This window comes from Atheta coriaria, unplaced genomic scaffold (genome assembly GCF_025399875.1).
Source record: "Atheta coriaria isolate IRGN ID8LTWV9N9 unplaced genomic scaffold, Caltech_Dcor_3.1 hic_scaffold_3_pilon, whole genome shotgun sequence".
NCBI classification, from domain to species: domain Eukaryota; kingdom Metazoa; phylum Arthropoda; class Insecta; order Coleoptera; family Staphylinidae; genus Dalotia; species Dalotia coriaria.
In genome coordinates, this window is record NW_027045445.1 from 6,260,921 (window position 1) to 6,279,108 (window position 18,188).

At 36.9% G+C, this 18,188-nt stretch overlaps 3 protein-coding genes across 3 annotated transcripts; 2 read left to right on the plus strand and 1 right to left on the minus strand.

Moving 5' to 3' along the window:
• Positions 1-350: 350 nt before the first annotated feature.
• On the plus strand, positions 351-9,541 carry mfrn (mitochondrial iron transporter mitoferrin). Its single transcript, XM_065317299.1, has 6 exons — positions 351-574; positions 5,757-6,285; positions 6,612-6,828; positions 7,379-7,435; positions 7,778-8,126; positions 8,184-9,541. Exons 2-6 carry the CDS (start codon positions 6,169-6,171, stop codon positions 8,533-8,535), a joined length of 1,092 nt encoding a protein of 363 aa, XP_065173371.1. The 5' UTR covers positions 351-574; positions 5,757-6,168; the 3' UTR covers positions 8,536-9,541.
• LOC135803630 (uncharacterized) lies at positions 1,767-5,322 on the minus strand. Its single transcript, XM_065317297.1, has 4 exons — positions 5,105-5,322; positions 4,716-4,832; positions 3,448-4,656; positions 1,767-3,034 (listed from the first exon to the last, which is right to left on the minus strand). The coding sequence occupies exons 2-4, from the start codon at positions 4,809-4,811 to the stop codon at positions 2,393-2,395; spliced, it is 1,947 nt and encodes a 648-aa protein (XP_065173369.1). The 5' UTR covers positions 4,812-4,832; positions 5,105-5,322; the 3' UTR covers positions 1,767-2,392.
• Positions 9,542-9,846: 305 nt separating the features above from the next.
• LOC135803631 (probable tRNA (uracil-O(2)-)-methyltransferase) lies at positions 9,847-11,850 on the plus strand. The gene is given in 6 exon segments (XM_065317298.1): positions 9,847-9,961; positions 9,964-10,574; positions 10,634-10,732; positions 10,735-10,834; positions 10,837-10,871; positions 10,943-11,850. Coding segments are annotated over 6 exon segments (1,770 nt in total). The 5' UTR covers positions 9,847-9,858; the 3' UTR covers positions 11,765-11,850.
• The last annotated feature ends 6,338 nt before the right edge of the window (positions 11,851-18,188 follow it).

Sequence of the window (18,188 nt, forward strand, 5' to 3'; positions counted from 1 at the left end):
GGTGTATAACTGGTTGCCTATGTTAAATTTCTAATGCTGCTTTCATATTCTCTCAAATTGTCAATTATATTGACAATCAAAGTCAATGTATGATGCCTACACTTTAAACTTTTAAATTTTAATAATTTACTGCTTATTTCGTAATATTAATTCAATATTAGTATTATTTTGCTTTACTGTGTCAATGTAGTGTATTTCTGGTTGCCTATGTTAAATTTTCAAACATTTTCTCATACTGCCATTGCATACTAACATTATATTGTCAATCAAGGTCAAAATAGTGTATGCAAGGTTGCCTATATTAAAAACAGGTATTTACTTAAACCACATTTTTGCTCAGTGTGTTAAGTGAGCTTGCCGTGGCCGCACGTGAAAGTGAATTTGGCATAGATTAATTATTAATTAACTCACTACCGGTTAGTGTGGTTAAATTCAGTCAATCAGTCAGTACTGAACAGTGAAAGTGTCGCCATTTTTCACTCTGTTAGCATACACGAACAGTAGTTGTTTGTTTACCGCGTGCTTCGTTTGTTTCACGAATCAACCACACAGCAGCATTGACACAAATATTTACGTAAGTTAAACATCATAATAATAATAATAGACTAAGTTTGATCATCATTGCCATTGTCGCCATGTTAACTACATAAATCGTTCGTTCAATTAGAACACAACAGGTTGTTAACAAAATCAAAAGCAAAACCGTTCGTTGAGTTTAGTAGGGTTAGAATTTACTCATCGATGTTTTATGAGTTTGTTGCTCGGCGGATTTGTTTAATACATGCGATCAAGGTCAATAAAAACGAAAGCTGAGTTTCGAATGAGAATCAGAATAGGAATCATGATTTTAAGCAACTAAATATTAAAACTTTCTTGTTTCTTGTTTCATTTTTGGTTTACCGGGTCAGGAAACGTGTGCAATCACAACATTCACTTAGTTTTGGCTTCTAGAAACCAAGAAATAAGTGAATCACGTGAATCGACTAACAAACAACTGAAATATTCATGTTATGTCATGAATAATTGTAGTTTTTAGATGATTTGGCATATTTTTAAGTGTGCAAATGGTGAATTGCGATTATGTAAGATTAGTTTTTGCATGTTTTTTATTTTTTGTTGGTTCAAGGTCGAAACTAATGATAAACGCGATGATGACTTGTATTTTTAGATGTTATATTAGATTCCATTAACGTTCGGTGTTGTTTAGTAATATTTCTGGTTTTGTATTCAAAATGGCGGAGGGAAAAAACATGGCGTCGTGTAGCGCATGTTAAATGACAGTTTTTTGTCATTTATTAAATATATTAGGCTGAATATTGAAGAAAAGTGCTAATATTTGGTTATTTCTGTTTCTGCAAATGATAAAATGTAGAATATTATCATTTTTATGTATTTCTTGGGTTATCTTTTAATTTTTTGAGTTTCCAAGTAGTATTTTTCTCAGTTTATCTTTATTATACAACTGGCTTTAACCCGCGGTTTCGCTTGCGAATATCTAAAATAGAAGTTGCTTCCGTACGCGTCTGTAGTCACAGAAGAAGTAACAATGAAGTAGAATGGCGGGAAGTTTAAAATGGCTGAAAGTATAGTCTATGGAAGTATAGTGTACAGTCTCCATAGTGTAGTCAATTGGATTTGATGTTGACGTAGCTGTCGGTAATACAGTGTGATAATACAGTGTGATGGTACTATAGTACTTAGGTTTGAGCTTCATTGCTGGAATGCTAGATGGCGTTAAAGTAGTCAAATAGCCAGATGCAGAGGTATTATTGGCTAAACTATTTCTTTATTTTATTTTTAAAATAATTTTTTTTATTAAATAAAAAGTAGCCTATAACCATTCGGGGACCACTAAGAATATGTGTACAAATTTTCATGATGATCGGTTAAGTAGTTTTTGCGTGAAAGTGTAACAAACATCAGGACATTCGCATTTATAATATTAGTAAGGATTAAGCAGAATATCGAAGAAAAGTGCTAATATTTGGTTATTTCTGTTTCTGCAAGTGATAAAATGTAGAATATTATCATTTTTATGAATTTCTGGGGTTATCTTTTAATTTCTTGAGTTTCCAAGTCATATTTTTCTCAGTTTATCTTTATTATACAATAATATGAGTAACAATGCATGTTTTTTTTCTTCATTTTTTTCATTTTATTGTTTCAATTCATGCCTTATCAGTGCATACAAAGTGTAAACAATTCCAAGTAGACATTTCATATTATTTACGATTCCAAAGTTAAACACAATTCATTAAATTATTTTCCATCTTTCCATCATGATCTCATCATACTCATTTGCTTAAAAAACATTTTGCACCGTTTATTATCACTTTTAATTTGTTTCTCCCACATAACTCTCTTAATATCTTCAAAATATTAAATTCTTCAACTAATACAAGTTGTAATCCTGATAATTCCCACCTCCACCATCCTCCCCATGTGCCTCATTAACATTAACATACTCTATACTTTGATTATTCTCCCCATTCTCACCCGGATTAGTAATAATCAAAGTAGTAGACAGTGTTGGACAAGTCAAGATGGCATTCGTAATCGCCGGTGTTGGTGTGAGTGATGAACACGTGATAATCGTATTCGCTTCGTTATCACGATCGTTATCTATGTTTATATCATGCCCAACAAAATGTTGCATTTTCCTGTCTCTGTCGCGTTCGTCCTTGACACTATTCACGTTTAGATAGAGATTTAACACCTCGTATTTCGGACGGTTTATTGACTGCTTATCAACTGTTTGATTTGAGTTCTGATCGGTGAAGTCGAGGATCTTCACGCCTTGACTGTTGAAGAACATCCCGGCTTCGTTGAGGCGGTTTTTCAGCGTTACTTTGTGCAGGTTTATGTTTGCTAAGTTTAGAATTTCTTTGCGTGATAGGTGGGGGTTTTCTTTTACTAGTTGGATGATTCGGGCGTCTTCCTCGGGGGTTGTTTTGCGTGGACGCCGGCCACGTTCTTTTTTGTCTAGGTTTAGGCCTTTGCTGTGTTTGCTTAACCATCTTTGGACAGTTCTTCTCTGGAAATATAAAATTAGAGTAGTAAGGAGTTAAATATCTTGTTATTATTTGTAGAAAGTGATGAAGAAGAGGATGGACTGGAGGAGGTCTCAGGCACGACTGAGCACGCAGTGCATGATGAGCTGCCCTTTTATACCTGCGGTTTTGCACACGACCCGCAAAAAGTGGTGGGGGTAAGCACCGTAGTTCCAATAGCAGTCACGTTTTGACTTGCACGCGTTACAGGACCATGTCCGAATGTGCAACGTGCGTTTATTGATCCGCATGATTACCCCCTCCACTTTTTGCAGGTAACCCACAGGTATAGAAGGCCCCGCAGTGAGCAACATGCTCAGTCGTGTCTGAGTCGTTCCCTAGTCTACTCCAACCTCTTTTTCGGTCTGTTTTTAGTAATTTTTAATCTAAAACTTACAGATTTCTTCAATGATCTTGCAATATCCTCTGTTGTCATCCCGCATTCCGCCATAATCAATATTTTCTTCTTCTCTATATCAGTCGTGTCCTTCCTGTCCTTCTCCCATTGTGTTTTTTCTTTAGGCATTTTCCTCTTTGCTCTTTTAGTCGTAGTCTTTTCTTTCTCTTTCTCTAATTTATAACAACTTTCATCACCAACTTCTCTTCCTTTTCTCTTCCTGCCTCGTTTCTTAGGCTGATCTTTTACTTCAACATCACAAACACTTTTCTTATCATCGTCTTCTTGTTCTTCAACATAATTCACCTCTACTTTCGGACGTCTTTTTCTTGTATATATACAATCATCATCAACAGGTGTTTGTGGTGTCACATTATTTTCTTCCTGAGAATGAGAAATTTTTGTTTTCGGTCCGCGTTTCTTATGAAACTTTAACTGTTCCTCTTCGTTTACTTGAATCACTACTTCTAAATGTTGTTGATTATTTTGTTGTCGGTCATGTTCATCTTCATTTTGGATAAAATCATGATGATCAACAGTTATTTCATTAGATAATTCATCAGGTATTATAGTTTCGCTTTTGGGAAGTGAAGAATTACTTAGATCATGCATATTACTTGAATCATTTGTATTTGTGGGTAAAATTTCATCTTTTGTATAAACTTGCGTGCTTTCCATTGTGTTTTCTGTGATTGTAAAGAGATTATCTTCAACATTAACTTCTGTTGTATCAAAGTGATCGGCTTGTGGACTCATTAATATGTCTAGTAATACTTTTGTTGTTGGTTCAACTTCTGCAACAGGTTGTATAAGAGATGGAAGCTCTTCTTTTGTTTCTTTTATTTCTTTTATTTCTGTAGTCTCTGTTTTTAATATAGCAGGTGTAATTGTGTCATTTTCATGTGATTTTTTAGTTTTTCCTCGTTTCTTAGGGCTTTTCTGTCCACTTTTGGCCTTTGAATCAGCAAATAAATCTATTTTGTAGATCCCATTGGCTTCTTGTATCCGTTTACGAAGTGTACCTTTGTAGATATTGAGATTACAAATAGTTAGGATTTCTTTTTGTGTTAATTCGGGGTTTTCTCGAACTAGTTGGATAATTTTTGCGTCTTCTTCAGGTGTTGTTTTGCGTGGACGTAGACCACGAGGTTTTTTCTGCATGTTGCCTTCACGTTTTTGATGTGCCAACCATCTCTGGACTGTTCTCGCCTAGAAAATTAGGTTTTTAGATTAAAATATTCCCAAAATAGCTGTTTTTTGATATTTACAGATTTATTTACTGATTTTGCTATCTCCGCTGTGCTTTTTCCACATTCCCACATTGTGAGAATGCGTAATTTTTCCATATCTGTTGTATCACTCATTTTTTTGGACTTTTAGGCAATCTAAAAAATATTTTTCCTTTAGACCGTTGTTCTTCATAAACTTACATTAATTCTAATGGGATGCAAGTGAAGAGTCACGGTCTAAAGTGAATAAAAATGAAACACAATAAACTACAATGATGACTTTTAATATTTCTAATTTTATAGTACATTCATAATCGTTCTCGAATACGTTTTTATCTAAATAACTTTGGATAACTTAATAATGATAAAATTTAATTAGTTTTTAACTTTATTTGTGACACGGCTACACATTTCATTTGCACACTCACCGAAAACACTTATTAAACACTAATTTTGCGATAAAATCGCACTATCTATGGATGTGCCACTTGATGTGCGGAATAAACTCGTCGGAAGTTCCAATTTTGAATCAAAATAAACACATTTACTGCGTTAAATTCGTGAGATTGGCTGGAACTGACGCCCGAAACGCGTTTATGGGATAACCACAAACACACAGTGGTCCGATAATATTTGTTGTTTGAGAGCCACTGGAAAACTTGACAGTAGTGACATCTTATGTTGTATCTAAAACTAGTTTCACACAATATTTTGTGCCGCACGTGTAAATCTCTCATAAGGAGTGGTTATATTATTTAGTATATAGTGTGAAGTCGGCTTTAGGTGGGGGATTGAAATTGTGGTGGGGTTGTTGATGATGTAGTGTTGGTTTCACAGTGCGGTATTGACCGCATTGGTACTGTCGCCATTTTGAATTTGTTGCTCTATTTGTATTTCAAGGAGAATAACTTAATTAATTTGTTATTTAATTATTTAAGACTAGAAAATATGTTCGGGAGTAATATTGTAGGGAATAACCGTTGCTGGCTAAGTAAATATTATAAACATTTACTTGTTTAAGTATGCAGGCAGCTTCATTAATTTTCAATAATTTTGACAGTTTTTTGTTCGTTTTGACAGTTTGCCCACTGACACAAACAAAACGGAAGCACAAGCCTACGAGAAATTATTCCGGCTGTGATGGTCCATCGCCGACGCGCGTAAAAACGCGCCGTTCCAAAATTCATGTGTCCGTCATTGGAGAAAAGAAAGTTTTTCGCTGTTCGCCATTCTCCAACAAGTCTCGTCTGATCCGCGCCGTGCACGCAACGCATGCGCAGCACTCAGCCCAGCCAACCAGCGTCGTTTCGGCATCCTTCGTGCGCGCTCGCATCTGCTGCGCCTCAACTCCAGTTGGTCGTGTGGCAGCGCGCAGTAGAGAGCCGGCGAGCGCGGCGACCGACGTACACGCGTCCCACACACACCGGGCCAACACAATCACCACCAGCTCTCTCACCGTGTGTCTAGAGTCGACAATTGCGTCTGACACAGGATGAATCCCGAGGACTATGAGTCGCTGCCGACCAACAACGTCGGCGCACACATGACGGCCGGGGCCATCGCTGGCGTGATGGAGCATTGCGTAATGTATCCACTGGACTCTGTCAAGGTAAAGCAAAAACTTCTTTCCATCATTCAATCATTCAACAATCATCATTGCACCCCGCAATTCAATCCACAATCATCTATTACATAACCTATAATATCTAGTCCATCTGTTAAGCTTGTTATCTAATAATCTCGATAGGTTAACGAGGTTATGTCATGTTCTTCATTTTGCTTGCGCATTCACACAATCATAACATTTTCAAATCTATTTTTATTCTGTTTATTACAGAAAATAGTTTGTTATTTCGTAATAGATGAATCAGAATAAAAATATCTTTCTTGAGGTTATCATGTGAATACAGATTATAATAAAATTTATGTTTGTAGACTCGAATGCAGAGCCTGACTGTAATCAATCAGGGCGTCTATCAGACGTTCACGAAAATGGTCCAGACTGAAGGCATGCTGCGCCCGGTTCGTGGCATGTCGGCGATGGTTGTCGGCGCGGGGCCCTCGCACGCACTCTACTTCAGCAGCTACGAGTACCTCAAGGACCGCCTGATTTCAAACACCACCTCAAATCGTTATCACACACTTATCTACGGTGAGTAAGCATGAAACACAAAATATTTCTACTTAATTTAATTTATTTCCAAGATTTTATGTTTGTTTTACGTTGCATTACGCGTAATTAATATATAATTGATAAAATAATTGATTTTGATGTGTTTGTAATGGGCAAATATGAATACAAACAAATTCAATTATGAAAACGCTCGAGTGTCATCAATATTTACACACGATTTTATCGTTTCGCACCTGATTGCGCGCATGAATCGTAATTATATATCAATTACGAGGTGTGCGCTTTTGTTATCAGTCGATTGTGGCCGCACACGTAATTTATTATCGCGGTGAAAGATTACACAAAGTAAAAACACGCTTTATTTTTATTCTGTGTTTAATCAGCGCCTTGTTATCGTTATTCTTTTGCTTCCTTTAATAAACAATAACACGATTATTTGATGTCATCGACTTTGGTGGCATTTGCACGCAAAATAATCAGGTAATATGAAACTACGTCTACAAAAACACCGAAATCTTTTGTTTTGCATTGAAACTTTGCAGTTTTCATAATATTTTTGTTGTTTTAGGTGCCTCCGGCTGCATATCGACGTTGTTACACGACGGTATCATGAATCCGGCCGAAGGTAAGTCGTTATCAGCTATTTGCATACATGTTTTCGTTTAAAATGTGCGCATATATATATCGCACAACCGGTATGCATGTCATGCGCGGCCATTTTGAATTTGTGAAATTCATCGAAATTAATATTTGACTCGCGTCCTTGCATAACGTGCACGTTATTAAAATGTAATTTGTACGTACATTCGACATTGAAGCACACTGGTATCAAGGTCACGGTCAGTCGTTGTGGTTCACCAGGTGCGCGGCACAAATTGATTTTAATGCAATCTACGCGTCCATTGTTTAAAAATGTTAATGAACCGAATGTTTCATTCATTTATTTATTGATTCTGTGTTGTTGTAGTGGTCAAGCAGAGATTGCAAATGTACAATTCGCCGTACAAGTCCGTCACGGATTGTTTGGTGCGTGTGTATCGCACTGAAGGATTACCGGCGTTCTATCGCTCGTACACGACGCAGCTGACGATGAACATACCCTTTCAGAGTATTCATTTCATGGTGTATGAATGGATGCAGCACTTGACGAATCGTGAGCATGTTTATAACCCCAAAGCGCATATGGTTAGTGGCGCCATGGCGGGCGCGGTGGCTGCCGCTATTACTACTCCGTTGGATGTGTGTAAGACACTGTTGAATACACAGCAGGTGGGAGCTACTACTGGTATGCTTGCGGCTGTCAGAACTGTTTATAGGTAAAGAAAACTTTAATTTTTGTTTTAAGTTTGGGTTTTTAGTTTGATTTTTTGTAGACTTGGTGGATTGTCTGGTTTCTTCCGTGGGGTTCAAGCACGTGTCATGTATCAGATGCCAGCGACCGCCATCTGTTGGTCAACATACGAATTCTTCAAGTATTTAATCGGCAACAGTCGCCTCGAGGATGTGCGACTTGTCGTGCCGGCCACTTCGACTGTTTTCGCCGAGGATGGCGATAAGAAGACAACTACGTCTACAGGCATTCAACCACCGCCGGTGTCGTGTGAGAAGTTGAATATCAAACCGCGCGAGATTCCCGCCATGTCCGGCGCTGGTATCTACGGCGCGTTGTCGTATAATACAATGCACACGCAAGATCCGACACTGCTCGATATCCGACATACCTAGTGCGCATGCGCACGAGCGCACACAAACCGCATGCGCGCGCGCGCCTAGAAAGTTTTCGACAATACATCACGGCTCGTTGTTTTTCCGTTTTTTTGTTTTTTGATTGGATGCGGTTTATGTAAAATCTTGAATTCTCTGTCGGCCTGTGTGTGTGTGTGCTTGCGCGCGCGCGCATTGTTTTGTCAATATTGTACATACTTAGATTAGAGATAGCGCTGTCGTGCGCGGGCGCACGCCCGGACTACTCGAGCTATGCTAGGCGTGTCTCTTAAGACCATACACACATCCACTCTCACACACACATCAAAAGAAAATACTTCCACTCTGAAGGATGAATTAACCTCTACGTTTATTAATGCTTATATTGTATATTAGATATTTTGCAAGATGGCGTCCGGTTTATTGCGAACACGTGCGACACGAAACGAGACGACACAACGTGTACATATTGTTATATTATTGTTATGTAATTGTTTACGAGAAGCGCGCCCCAAGCGGATGTTGACGGTTTTGACAAGATGGCGGCATGAAATGAATCGTAAAACGCACCAAGTTTAGGAATGCAGAGGGCGCACGTTGTCGACGGCTATTTTCAATAAAATGACGCTGTTCTTTGGCTGTGATAAAGTCCTTATCAGCAATTTTCTGTATGATATTGACTTCGTTCAGATGGGAGTACTATCATATGTGTTTCGAAGTAAACACTGCGCGTTGTACGCGCTAGTGATAAGGGACCTTGTCACTACGTTTGTTGATAGTAGTTTTTAAGTTTGTGTCATACCCTATGATTATTATATTGTTTGTTTGTTTTTTTTTTGTAAAAGATTTTTTCTAATCGACGCAATGCGATTACACACTCATTCAACACACAAAAGAACACGGCGTCGATGTTGATACATGTATGACGAGAGAGGCGAATTGTGAATACATGTGGACGAAAGAATGAAATTTGAAGCCCGAGTTGTTTTCGTAGAAAGCAAAAATATAATAAAATTTTATAGTTCAAGCGGGTGGTAATGGCCGCTGATGTGTATTGACACTGGATTGATGATAATATTGACAATAATCATCCAGTGATGGTACAGATCAGTGTGACATGCATTTAAAATGTAGATTGATGTATTTTTAAATTAGTATTGCGGTTGATTGTAAAAATATTGATATGGTTGCTGGGGCGGGGAATATCCATGGAAGTACATCTGGTAGCTTTGATGGAACGGCGTGAAGCAATTCTGCGTTTGCGGTATGTATCCGTTGAATATTGTGTTGTAATGGCTACCGCTATTGTACATATTCGACTAGAAAAAGAAGTAGTGAGCAACAATGTTAATCCCACTTGCAAGCAGTGTATCTCCTGTCCATCCAGTGAATTTTTATCATGCGCTGAGGATTTACCATGACAGGCCACATTTAATCAACAAAAAGTTATGCGGGTATCAAATTTGTTCTTCTACAACACTCACTTTCAAAGTATCAGCAATAATCTTTCTGATTTAATCAACTACACGTCATTAACTTATGAAACAAACAAAATTGATCATCGTAATTATTCTAAAGATACTTTGAGCACATTGGTTAAAGATTTACTACTTCCTTATGATAAAAATTTAGTTTTAGACGAAATTAGTCAAGAAGAATTTAAAAACACTCACACAGGTATTATTATCACTGTTAGACTTTTGCTACCTAAACAAGAAAGTGGTAATAATACTGTAGAAGTTGTTATATTTAATTACAATGAGCAATATGTTCAGTTTTTGGCTGCTAGTTCAAGTGATAAAGTAAAATTAGTTGCGCCACCTTTTCAGTATAAATTTGAGCTGAAAAATAATTTTCTACAATTGATTGTTGATATTACCAACGCTGATACTTGTAGTGGTGAGTGGTTAGCAGACAAATTGTTTCCAAAGATTCTAAAATGGTCTGAAGAGTCAAATGATGATAAGGTGATTGTTCAATCATTGAGTTTGGTTGATGTAGAGCAATATTTTGATGTTTATCGACGCCTCAAAGAAAAATACGGCAAGAAAATGATTGATGTAAGTGTTTTTAAACATTATTTTCTGTTTTTATTTGAATTTAATTAATTTTTGTTTAGATGTGGACTGAAAACACAGATCCCTTGAAATTCGTTTATGAAGACGTCGCAATCGCATCTTACCTTATTTGTTTATGGAATTCTGAAGGATCAAGCAGTAAAAGCCGTCTTTTCTTGACTTGGGTTGTGGAAATGGTTTGTTAGTGTATATTCTGAGTGAAGAAGGATATCCAGGAGAAGGAATTGATGTCCGCAAGCGAAAATTTGGGATTTGTATCCAGAAACAACTAAATTACAAGTAAAAATTGTTTTATTCTTGCTGTAACAATACAAGTTATATTTAATTTTAATAATAATTTGTTTATTTAGATTAAAACAATCGTTCCATCGGATGAAAATCTTTTCCCGGATGTCGACTGGATCATTGGCAACCATTCTGATGAATTAACACCGTGGATTCCTGTAATCGCCGCGCGCAGTTCACCAAAAACCAACTTCTTTTTATTACCATGCTGTTGTTTTAACTTTGATGGGACTAAATACCGAAGAAAAAACACTGGAGTGAGCCAATACTCTGAATATTTGCTATATATTGAAGATGTTTGTAACGCGTGCGGTTTTGTAACGAAAGTTGATAAGTTGCGTATTCCATCGACGAAACGCACTTGTTTAATAGGTAGCGGACCAAGGACTATTTCAAATGAGCAGATAAATACGAATATTACTAAATTATTAACTGATAGGAGTAAACCCCTTGAAAATTTAAAATTGCGTGAAAGTGAAGAAAAGGTTCGTAATTGTACGAAACTTGATCGGAATTTCCTCACTGAAACGATCCACAAATTAGTTTCTATTTTATTGACGATAAATCCCGATGATAATTTGTTATTGCATAAAGAAAACGAACAGCAATGGAATGCGGGTAGTTGCTTAGAGATTAGAACAATGGTAAATGCTTTGGAGCAGTATGAATTGAAGCGATTGAAAAACGAATGTGGCGGATTACAGACATTGATGCGCAATCACAGGTATATTTTTAATGTTGATAAGGGCAGGGTAAAACTTAGACCACCTTATTTAAGATCAGAGACGGAAAAATATGTGGACAAACCTTGTTGGTTTAAGAAAAACCATCCTGATGGGTGTTTGTATGATGATGAGAGTTGCGGTTATTCACATGTAGCGGTTTGAATATTATTTGCGTTGATTTAAAGTTTGACCTTGTATTGAATTATTGTTGTACAGTTTTGAATTTGGTTTATAAAGAATTTACCATATAGTATTCTTAGATGGCGCAACGATGTACTTTTTAACACGAACAAGTCGAGTTGTTTACAAACTCGGTGCACCTGCGATAACGGCAGGTATCTTTGATAAATTTTATTTCATGTTGAGACATGTTCTCTAGTATATTTCGCCGGGCTGTGCACGCGGGACGGCCGGTCCGCTGTGCGACGGTAGATGCAGTAAAACGTATTTTAATTGTTTGATTATCGCGAATATTTTGATTAAAAGACGTGTTTGGTGTTTTCTAATTAATTGTCGCGTGTGGAATGTTGTGACTGTTAATTTCGTGCGTTGTATAGTTTTCTGCGGGTGTTCTTGAGTTGCCGTCGGACGGCAAACATCGTTTAGACTTCCTCGTAGAGGTGTATATTCGTGGTGTTTGTGATACTTGCACTTGTACAATTTGTTCGGTGCCCTGGATATTTATTTAATCCGAAGACGAATTTCGCGCGACTCGTATTGTTTTATCGGACTTCTATTTTCTACATTTGCATTGTATTCGGTCATCAATCGACGTGTAACATGCATCTGCTGTGTTTTGTGAATGATTAATAGTGCGTTTAATTCCGTAAATGATTTTTTGCTCGCTTTTGATGTTTATATTTCAAATTACAAGAATGCTGCGGTTTTATTGTCGGTTATTGTGTAACGTTGGCGGTCGCTAGATCAATTGGATTGGATTGGAGGTCCCTTCGTGCTTGAGTAAGTAATTTTTATCTCACCATTTCGATATTCCGCACAGAATGTTTGTGTGAATATTATATTATTATGTTGTGTCATAGAATATATATTAAAGAAATATTGCGATTTGATAGGCATTATTAAATTGCTTATGCCTGGCATTTTCATGCAATATCAACTTTGTTGCATATTTGATAAAATGTGTTTTAAATTTAAACCTGCCATTACTAGATAGTCGGTTAGATGGCACAACGATGCACGTTTTCGCGTTAAATATTGCTTGTCGGTGGTAGTGAGTGCATCGTGTCATTATTGCAATCGCGATTTCGCGCAAAGAGATAAGTTTGTTTACCTCGCAGGTATCAGCGAATCTTTATTTCGTGGAATCAAAACACATCGTTGCTGTTTGTTATGTTAGTATAGTAAATAATTCTTCAATTCTTTCATGAATAAATTAACAATTTTATATTAATTCGTAATTTATTATAAAATCATAAAGAAAGCAAAAACATTTTTTATTATCAATGGTCGCTGGCAGATATCCTTAAATGTTTTATAGCGTCATTGTCGGCTGAGAATAGAACACACAAATCGAATTTTAATTTGCTGTAATAATCTAAATTTTGAAACTACTGTTTCATTCATAGATGACCTAGCATGACTCAAAAAATCATAAAATAGATTTGTATTGTTTTAGACACAATTCCACACTTTTCTTATCGCATTGTCGTGTGCCCCGTTACGCATCTCCTCACGCCGCCTGTTATTGCTGCATCATATTTTAGTTTTGATTGCAGATAATGATGCACCTTTTCACGTAAACAGCATAAATGTTTATTTTCTGCTGTTTGAATATAATATTACGTATTGAATATAATGTTTTCTTTTCTTATTGACGTGATAACGTCTTTAAAATCGTTTTAGTCGGGTGACTGTTCAGAAACTGTGTCGCGAGGCCTCACGGGCCGATCGCAGTATACCCTCTCGTTTTTATCGGCCGATAAAAGTTTGTAGTGGGGAGCCTAACGGTAAAACAAATGCTTGAAGTGCAAGAGTGAAGTGTTACAACAATTTACAACAAACAAAACTTATATCTGTAAGACGTTATCACGTAAACATCTCGATCGTAAACCTGCTTTACAAACAACCATTTTTGCTTAACTCTTTTAGTTTTCAGGCGGAATTTAATTCTGCTTTAATCCTCCCTGTAGTCCAAAATTTGTAGAAATTGCAGCGCTTATGAGTTATAGTGATAGTTATTATTGTATACGCATATACGCAATAATGCTTTCGTAGCGCTTTAGGAATAGTACTTTCTTGTAATATTTATAACACGCGAACGCGATCTTAAACTAGGTTCGGATTAATTCTCCCAGAAGCAGAATTTAATTCTTAATCTCCTGTGAAAACGATTTTATGGCGTACAAAATTCCCATGGCAGTTATGGTGATAGTTGTGTGTATACGCATATACGCAATTGTACTCAGCCTTAGGAATAGTACTTTCTTAATATTATAACACGCGAACGCGGTCTTAAACTAGAGTTCGGATTAATTCTCCCAGAAGCGGAATTTAATTCTTAATCTCCTGTATTGGAATTTATTGCGACAAAAGTCCGTAACATGATTATAGTGATAGTTGTGTGTATACATATACGCAATTGTACTCAGCCTAGCGCTAGGAATAGTACTTTCTTAATATTATAACGCGAACGCAGTCTTTAAACTAGGTTCGGATTAATTCTCCCAAGAAGCAGAAATTTAATTCTTAATCTCCCTGTGTGGAATTTGCTAGCGACAAAATTTGAATTCCGTAACGCGAAGTTATAGTGATAGTTGTGTGTATACGCATATACGCATATATACTCATGCGCTTGGAATTGTACTTTCTTAATATTATAACACGCGAACATGATCTTAAACTGAGTTCGGATTAATTCTCCCAGAAGCAGAATTTAATTCTTAATCTCCTGTATTGGAATTTATTGCGACAAAATTCCGTAGCGAGGATTATAGTGATAGTTATTGTGTATGCGCATATACGCAATTGTACTCGTAGCGCTAGAATGGTACTTTCTTAATATTATAACACGCGAACGCCCAGTCTTAAAACTAAGTTTGATTAATTCTCTCAGAAGCAGGGAATTTAACTCTTGAAATCTTTCCTGTATGGAAATATAGTAGAGAAAATTTCCGTAACGCGAGTTATATAGTGATAGTTGTGTGTATACGCATATACGCAATATATACTCGTAGCGCTTGGAATTGTACTTTCTTAATATTATAACTTACGCAGACGCGGTCTTAAACTAGGTTCGGATTATTTGATTCTCCCGGCAAATTAATTCTTAATCTCCTGTATGGGAATTTATTGCGAGAAAAGAATTCCGTAACGCGAGTTATAGTGATAGTTGTGTGGCATACGCATATACGCAATATATACTCGTAGCGCTTGGAATTGTACTTTCTTAATATTACTATAACGCGAACGCAGTCTAAACTAGGTTCGGATTAATTCTCCCAGAAACGGGAATTTAATTCTTAATCTCCTGTATTTGGGTTATTTGCGACAAAATTCCGTAACGCGAGAGTTATAGTGATAGTTGTGTGTATACGCACATATACGCAATAATTACTTTCATGGCGCTAGGAATAGTACTCTTAATATTATATGCGGAACGCAGTCTTAAACTAGGTTTAGTTGAAGCCATACAGAGGCGATTTTAGTTCCTTAATCTCCCTGTAGCCAATATAAATTTTGTGCGAAAAAATTCCGTAACGCGAGGATATAGTGATAGTTGTGTGTATACTTGCATATACGCAATATATACTCGTAGCGCTTGGAATTGTACTTTCTTAATATTATAACACGCGGGCAGTCTTAAATAGGTTCGGATTAATTCTCCCAGAAGCAGAATTTACAATTCTTAATCTCCTCTATCGGAATTTATTGCGGGAAATTCCGTAACGCGAGGTTATAGTGATAGTTGTGTGTATACGCGCCCATACGCAATATATACTCGTAGCCTTGGAATTATGCTTAGCTTGTGGCTACTTAACACGCGAATGCGGTCTTAAACTAGGTTCGATTAATTCTCCCCGAAGCAGAATTTAATTCTTAATCTCCTGTATCGGAATTTATTGCGAGAAAATTCCGTAACGCGAGTTATATTGATAGTTGTGTGTATACGCATATACTTGCGTACTGTATGGCGGGGTTGTGCTGTATGGTATAACACATGACGCGGTCAACTAAATGGGTTGGGTTGGGTTGTAAAACGAAATTAATTCTTAATCTCCTGTGTAAATTTATTGCGAGAAAATTCCGTAACGCGAGTTATAGTGATGGACGTATTGTATGCGCATATACGCAATATATGCTCGTAGCGCTTGGGTAATACTTTCTTAATGTTATAACTTACGCGAACGCGATCTTAAACTAGGTTCGGATTGATTCTCCAGAGCAGGGAAATTAATTCGCTAATCTCCTGTATGGGAATTTATTGCGAGAAAATTCCGTAACGCGGTTTATAGTGATGATTTGTTGTACATATGCGCAATATACTCATGGCGCTTGGAATTGTACTTTGCCAATATTATAACGCGAACGCGGTAAACTAAGGTTCGGATTGATTCTCCCAGAAGCAGAAATTAATTCTTAATCTCCTGTATAGGAATTTATTGCGAGAAAATTCGTAACACGAGTTATAGTGATTTGTGTGTATACGCATATACGCAATATATATAAACGGCGCTTGGAATTGTAACGTATCATTATAACACGCGAACGCGGTCTAAACTAGGTTCGGATTAATTCTCCCAGAAACCGGAATTCCAATTCTTAATCTCCCTGTATTAGGAATTTATTGGGCAAAATTCGTAGCGCGAGGTTATAGTGATAGTTGTGTGTATACGCATATACGCAATAGTACTCATTAGCGCTAGGAATAGTACTTTTCTTAATATTATAACACACGCGAAGACGCGGTCTTAAACTAAGGTTCGGATTAATTCTTACAGAGGCAAATTTAATTCTTAATCTCCCTGTATCGGAATTTGTGCGTTTAAATAGCGGTGCAAAAGTGATAGTTGTGTGTATACGCATATACGCAATATATCTCATGTAGCGGCGGAATTGTACTTTCTTAATATTATAACACGCGAACGCGGTCTTAAACTAGGTTCGGATTAATTCTCCACAGGCGAATTTAATTCTTAATCTCCTCTATCAACGGAATTTATTGCGGGAAAAAATTCCTTAACGCGAGTTATAGTGATAGTTATTATTAATATACGCATATACGCAATATATATCGTAGCCTTGGAATTATACTTTCTTAATATTATAACGATACGATCTTAAACTAGGTTCCGATTAATTCTCTCCCGAAGCAGAACAGATTCCTTGTCCCTGTATCGGAAATTTATTGCGAGAAAATTCCGTAACGCGAGTTATAGTGATAGTTGTGTGTATGCGCGCCGCAATATATATATAGCGCGTTGTACTTTCTTAATGTTATAACACGCGGGCGCGGTCAGCAAACTAGGGTTTGGTGGAATTAATTCTCCCAGAAGCAGAATTTAATTCTTAATCTCCCTGTATCTGGTTCGTAGAGGAAAGTTTAAAGCGCAGGGTTAGTGATAGTTGTGTGTACCTTGCATACGCAATATATACTCGTAGCGCTTGGAATTGTACTTTCTTAATATATTATAACACGCGAGCAGTCTTAAACTAGGTTTGAATTAATTCTCTAGAAGCAGAATTTAATTCTTAATCTCCTAATATCCGGAATTTATTGCGAGAAAATTCCCGTAACGCGAGTTATATTGATAGTTGTGTATACGCATATACGCAATATATACTCGTAGCGCTTACGGAATTAATACTTTCTTAATATTATAACACGCGCAGTCTTAAACTAGAGTTCGGATTAATTCTCCCAAATGAAATTTAATTCTTAAATGTATTTGTTTATTGCATGTAATTTCCATAGCGCGAGGAAGTTATAGTGATAGTTGTGTGTATACGCATATACGCAATATACTCATGAAAGCGCTTGGAATTAATACTTTCGTAATATTATAACGCACCGAACACTTGATCTTAAACTGGAAGTTCGGATTAATTCTCCCAGAAGCAGAATTTGGTGCCAATATACCATGTTTAAGATTTATGGCGACAAATTCCGTAACGCGAAGTTATAGTGATAGTTGTGTGTACGCATATGCGCAATATATACTTTCGTAGCGCTTGGAATTATGCTTTCGTAATATTATAACACGCGAACGCGGTCTTAAACTAGGTTTTGGATTAATTCTCCCAGAAGCGGGGAATTTAACTCTTAATCACCCTGTATGGAAATATAGTGCGAGAAAGTTCCGTAACATGAAGGTTATAGTGATAGTTGTGTGTATACGCATATACGCAATATATACTCGTGGCGCTTGGAATTGTACTTTCTTAATATTATAACACACGGCGGTCTAAACTAGGTTCGGATTAATTCTCCCAGAAGCAATTTAATTCTTAATCTCCTGTGTAAGAATTTATTGCGAAAATTCCGTAACGCGAGTTATAGTGATAGTTGTGTGTGTATACGCATATACGCCAATATATATACTCATGTACTTGGAATTGTACTTTCTTA

Excerpts from the sequence above, each read along its gene's own strand:
- LOC135803630 (XM_065317297.1), bottom strand. The coding sequence starts at position 4,811 with ATGAGTGATACAACAGATATGGAAAAATTACGCATTCTCACAATGTGG. Across the intron at positions 4,657-4,715 it reads CAAAATCAGTAAATAAATCT|GCGAGAACAGTCCAGAGATG; the intron begins GTAAATATCAAA and ends CTAATTTTCTAG. Across the intron at positions 3,035-3,447 it reads CAAGATCATTGAAGAAATCT|AGAAGAACTGTCCAAAGATG; the intron begins GTAAGTTTTAGA and ends TTATATTTCCAG.
- mfrn (XM_065317299.1), top strand. The coding sequence starts at position 6,169 with ATGAATCCCGAGGACTATGAGTCGCTGCCGACCAACAACGTCGGCGCA. Across the intron at positions 6,286-6,611 it reads ATCCACTGGACTCTGTCAAG|ACTCGAATGCAGAGCCTGAC; the intron begins GTAAAGCAAAAA and ends TTATGTTTGTAG. Across the intron at positions 6,829-7,378 it reads TTATCACACACTTATCTACG|GTGCCTCCGGCTGCATATCG; the intron begins GTGAGTAAGCAT and ends TTGTTGTTTTAG.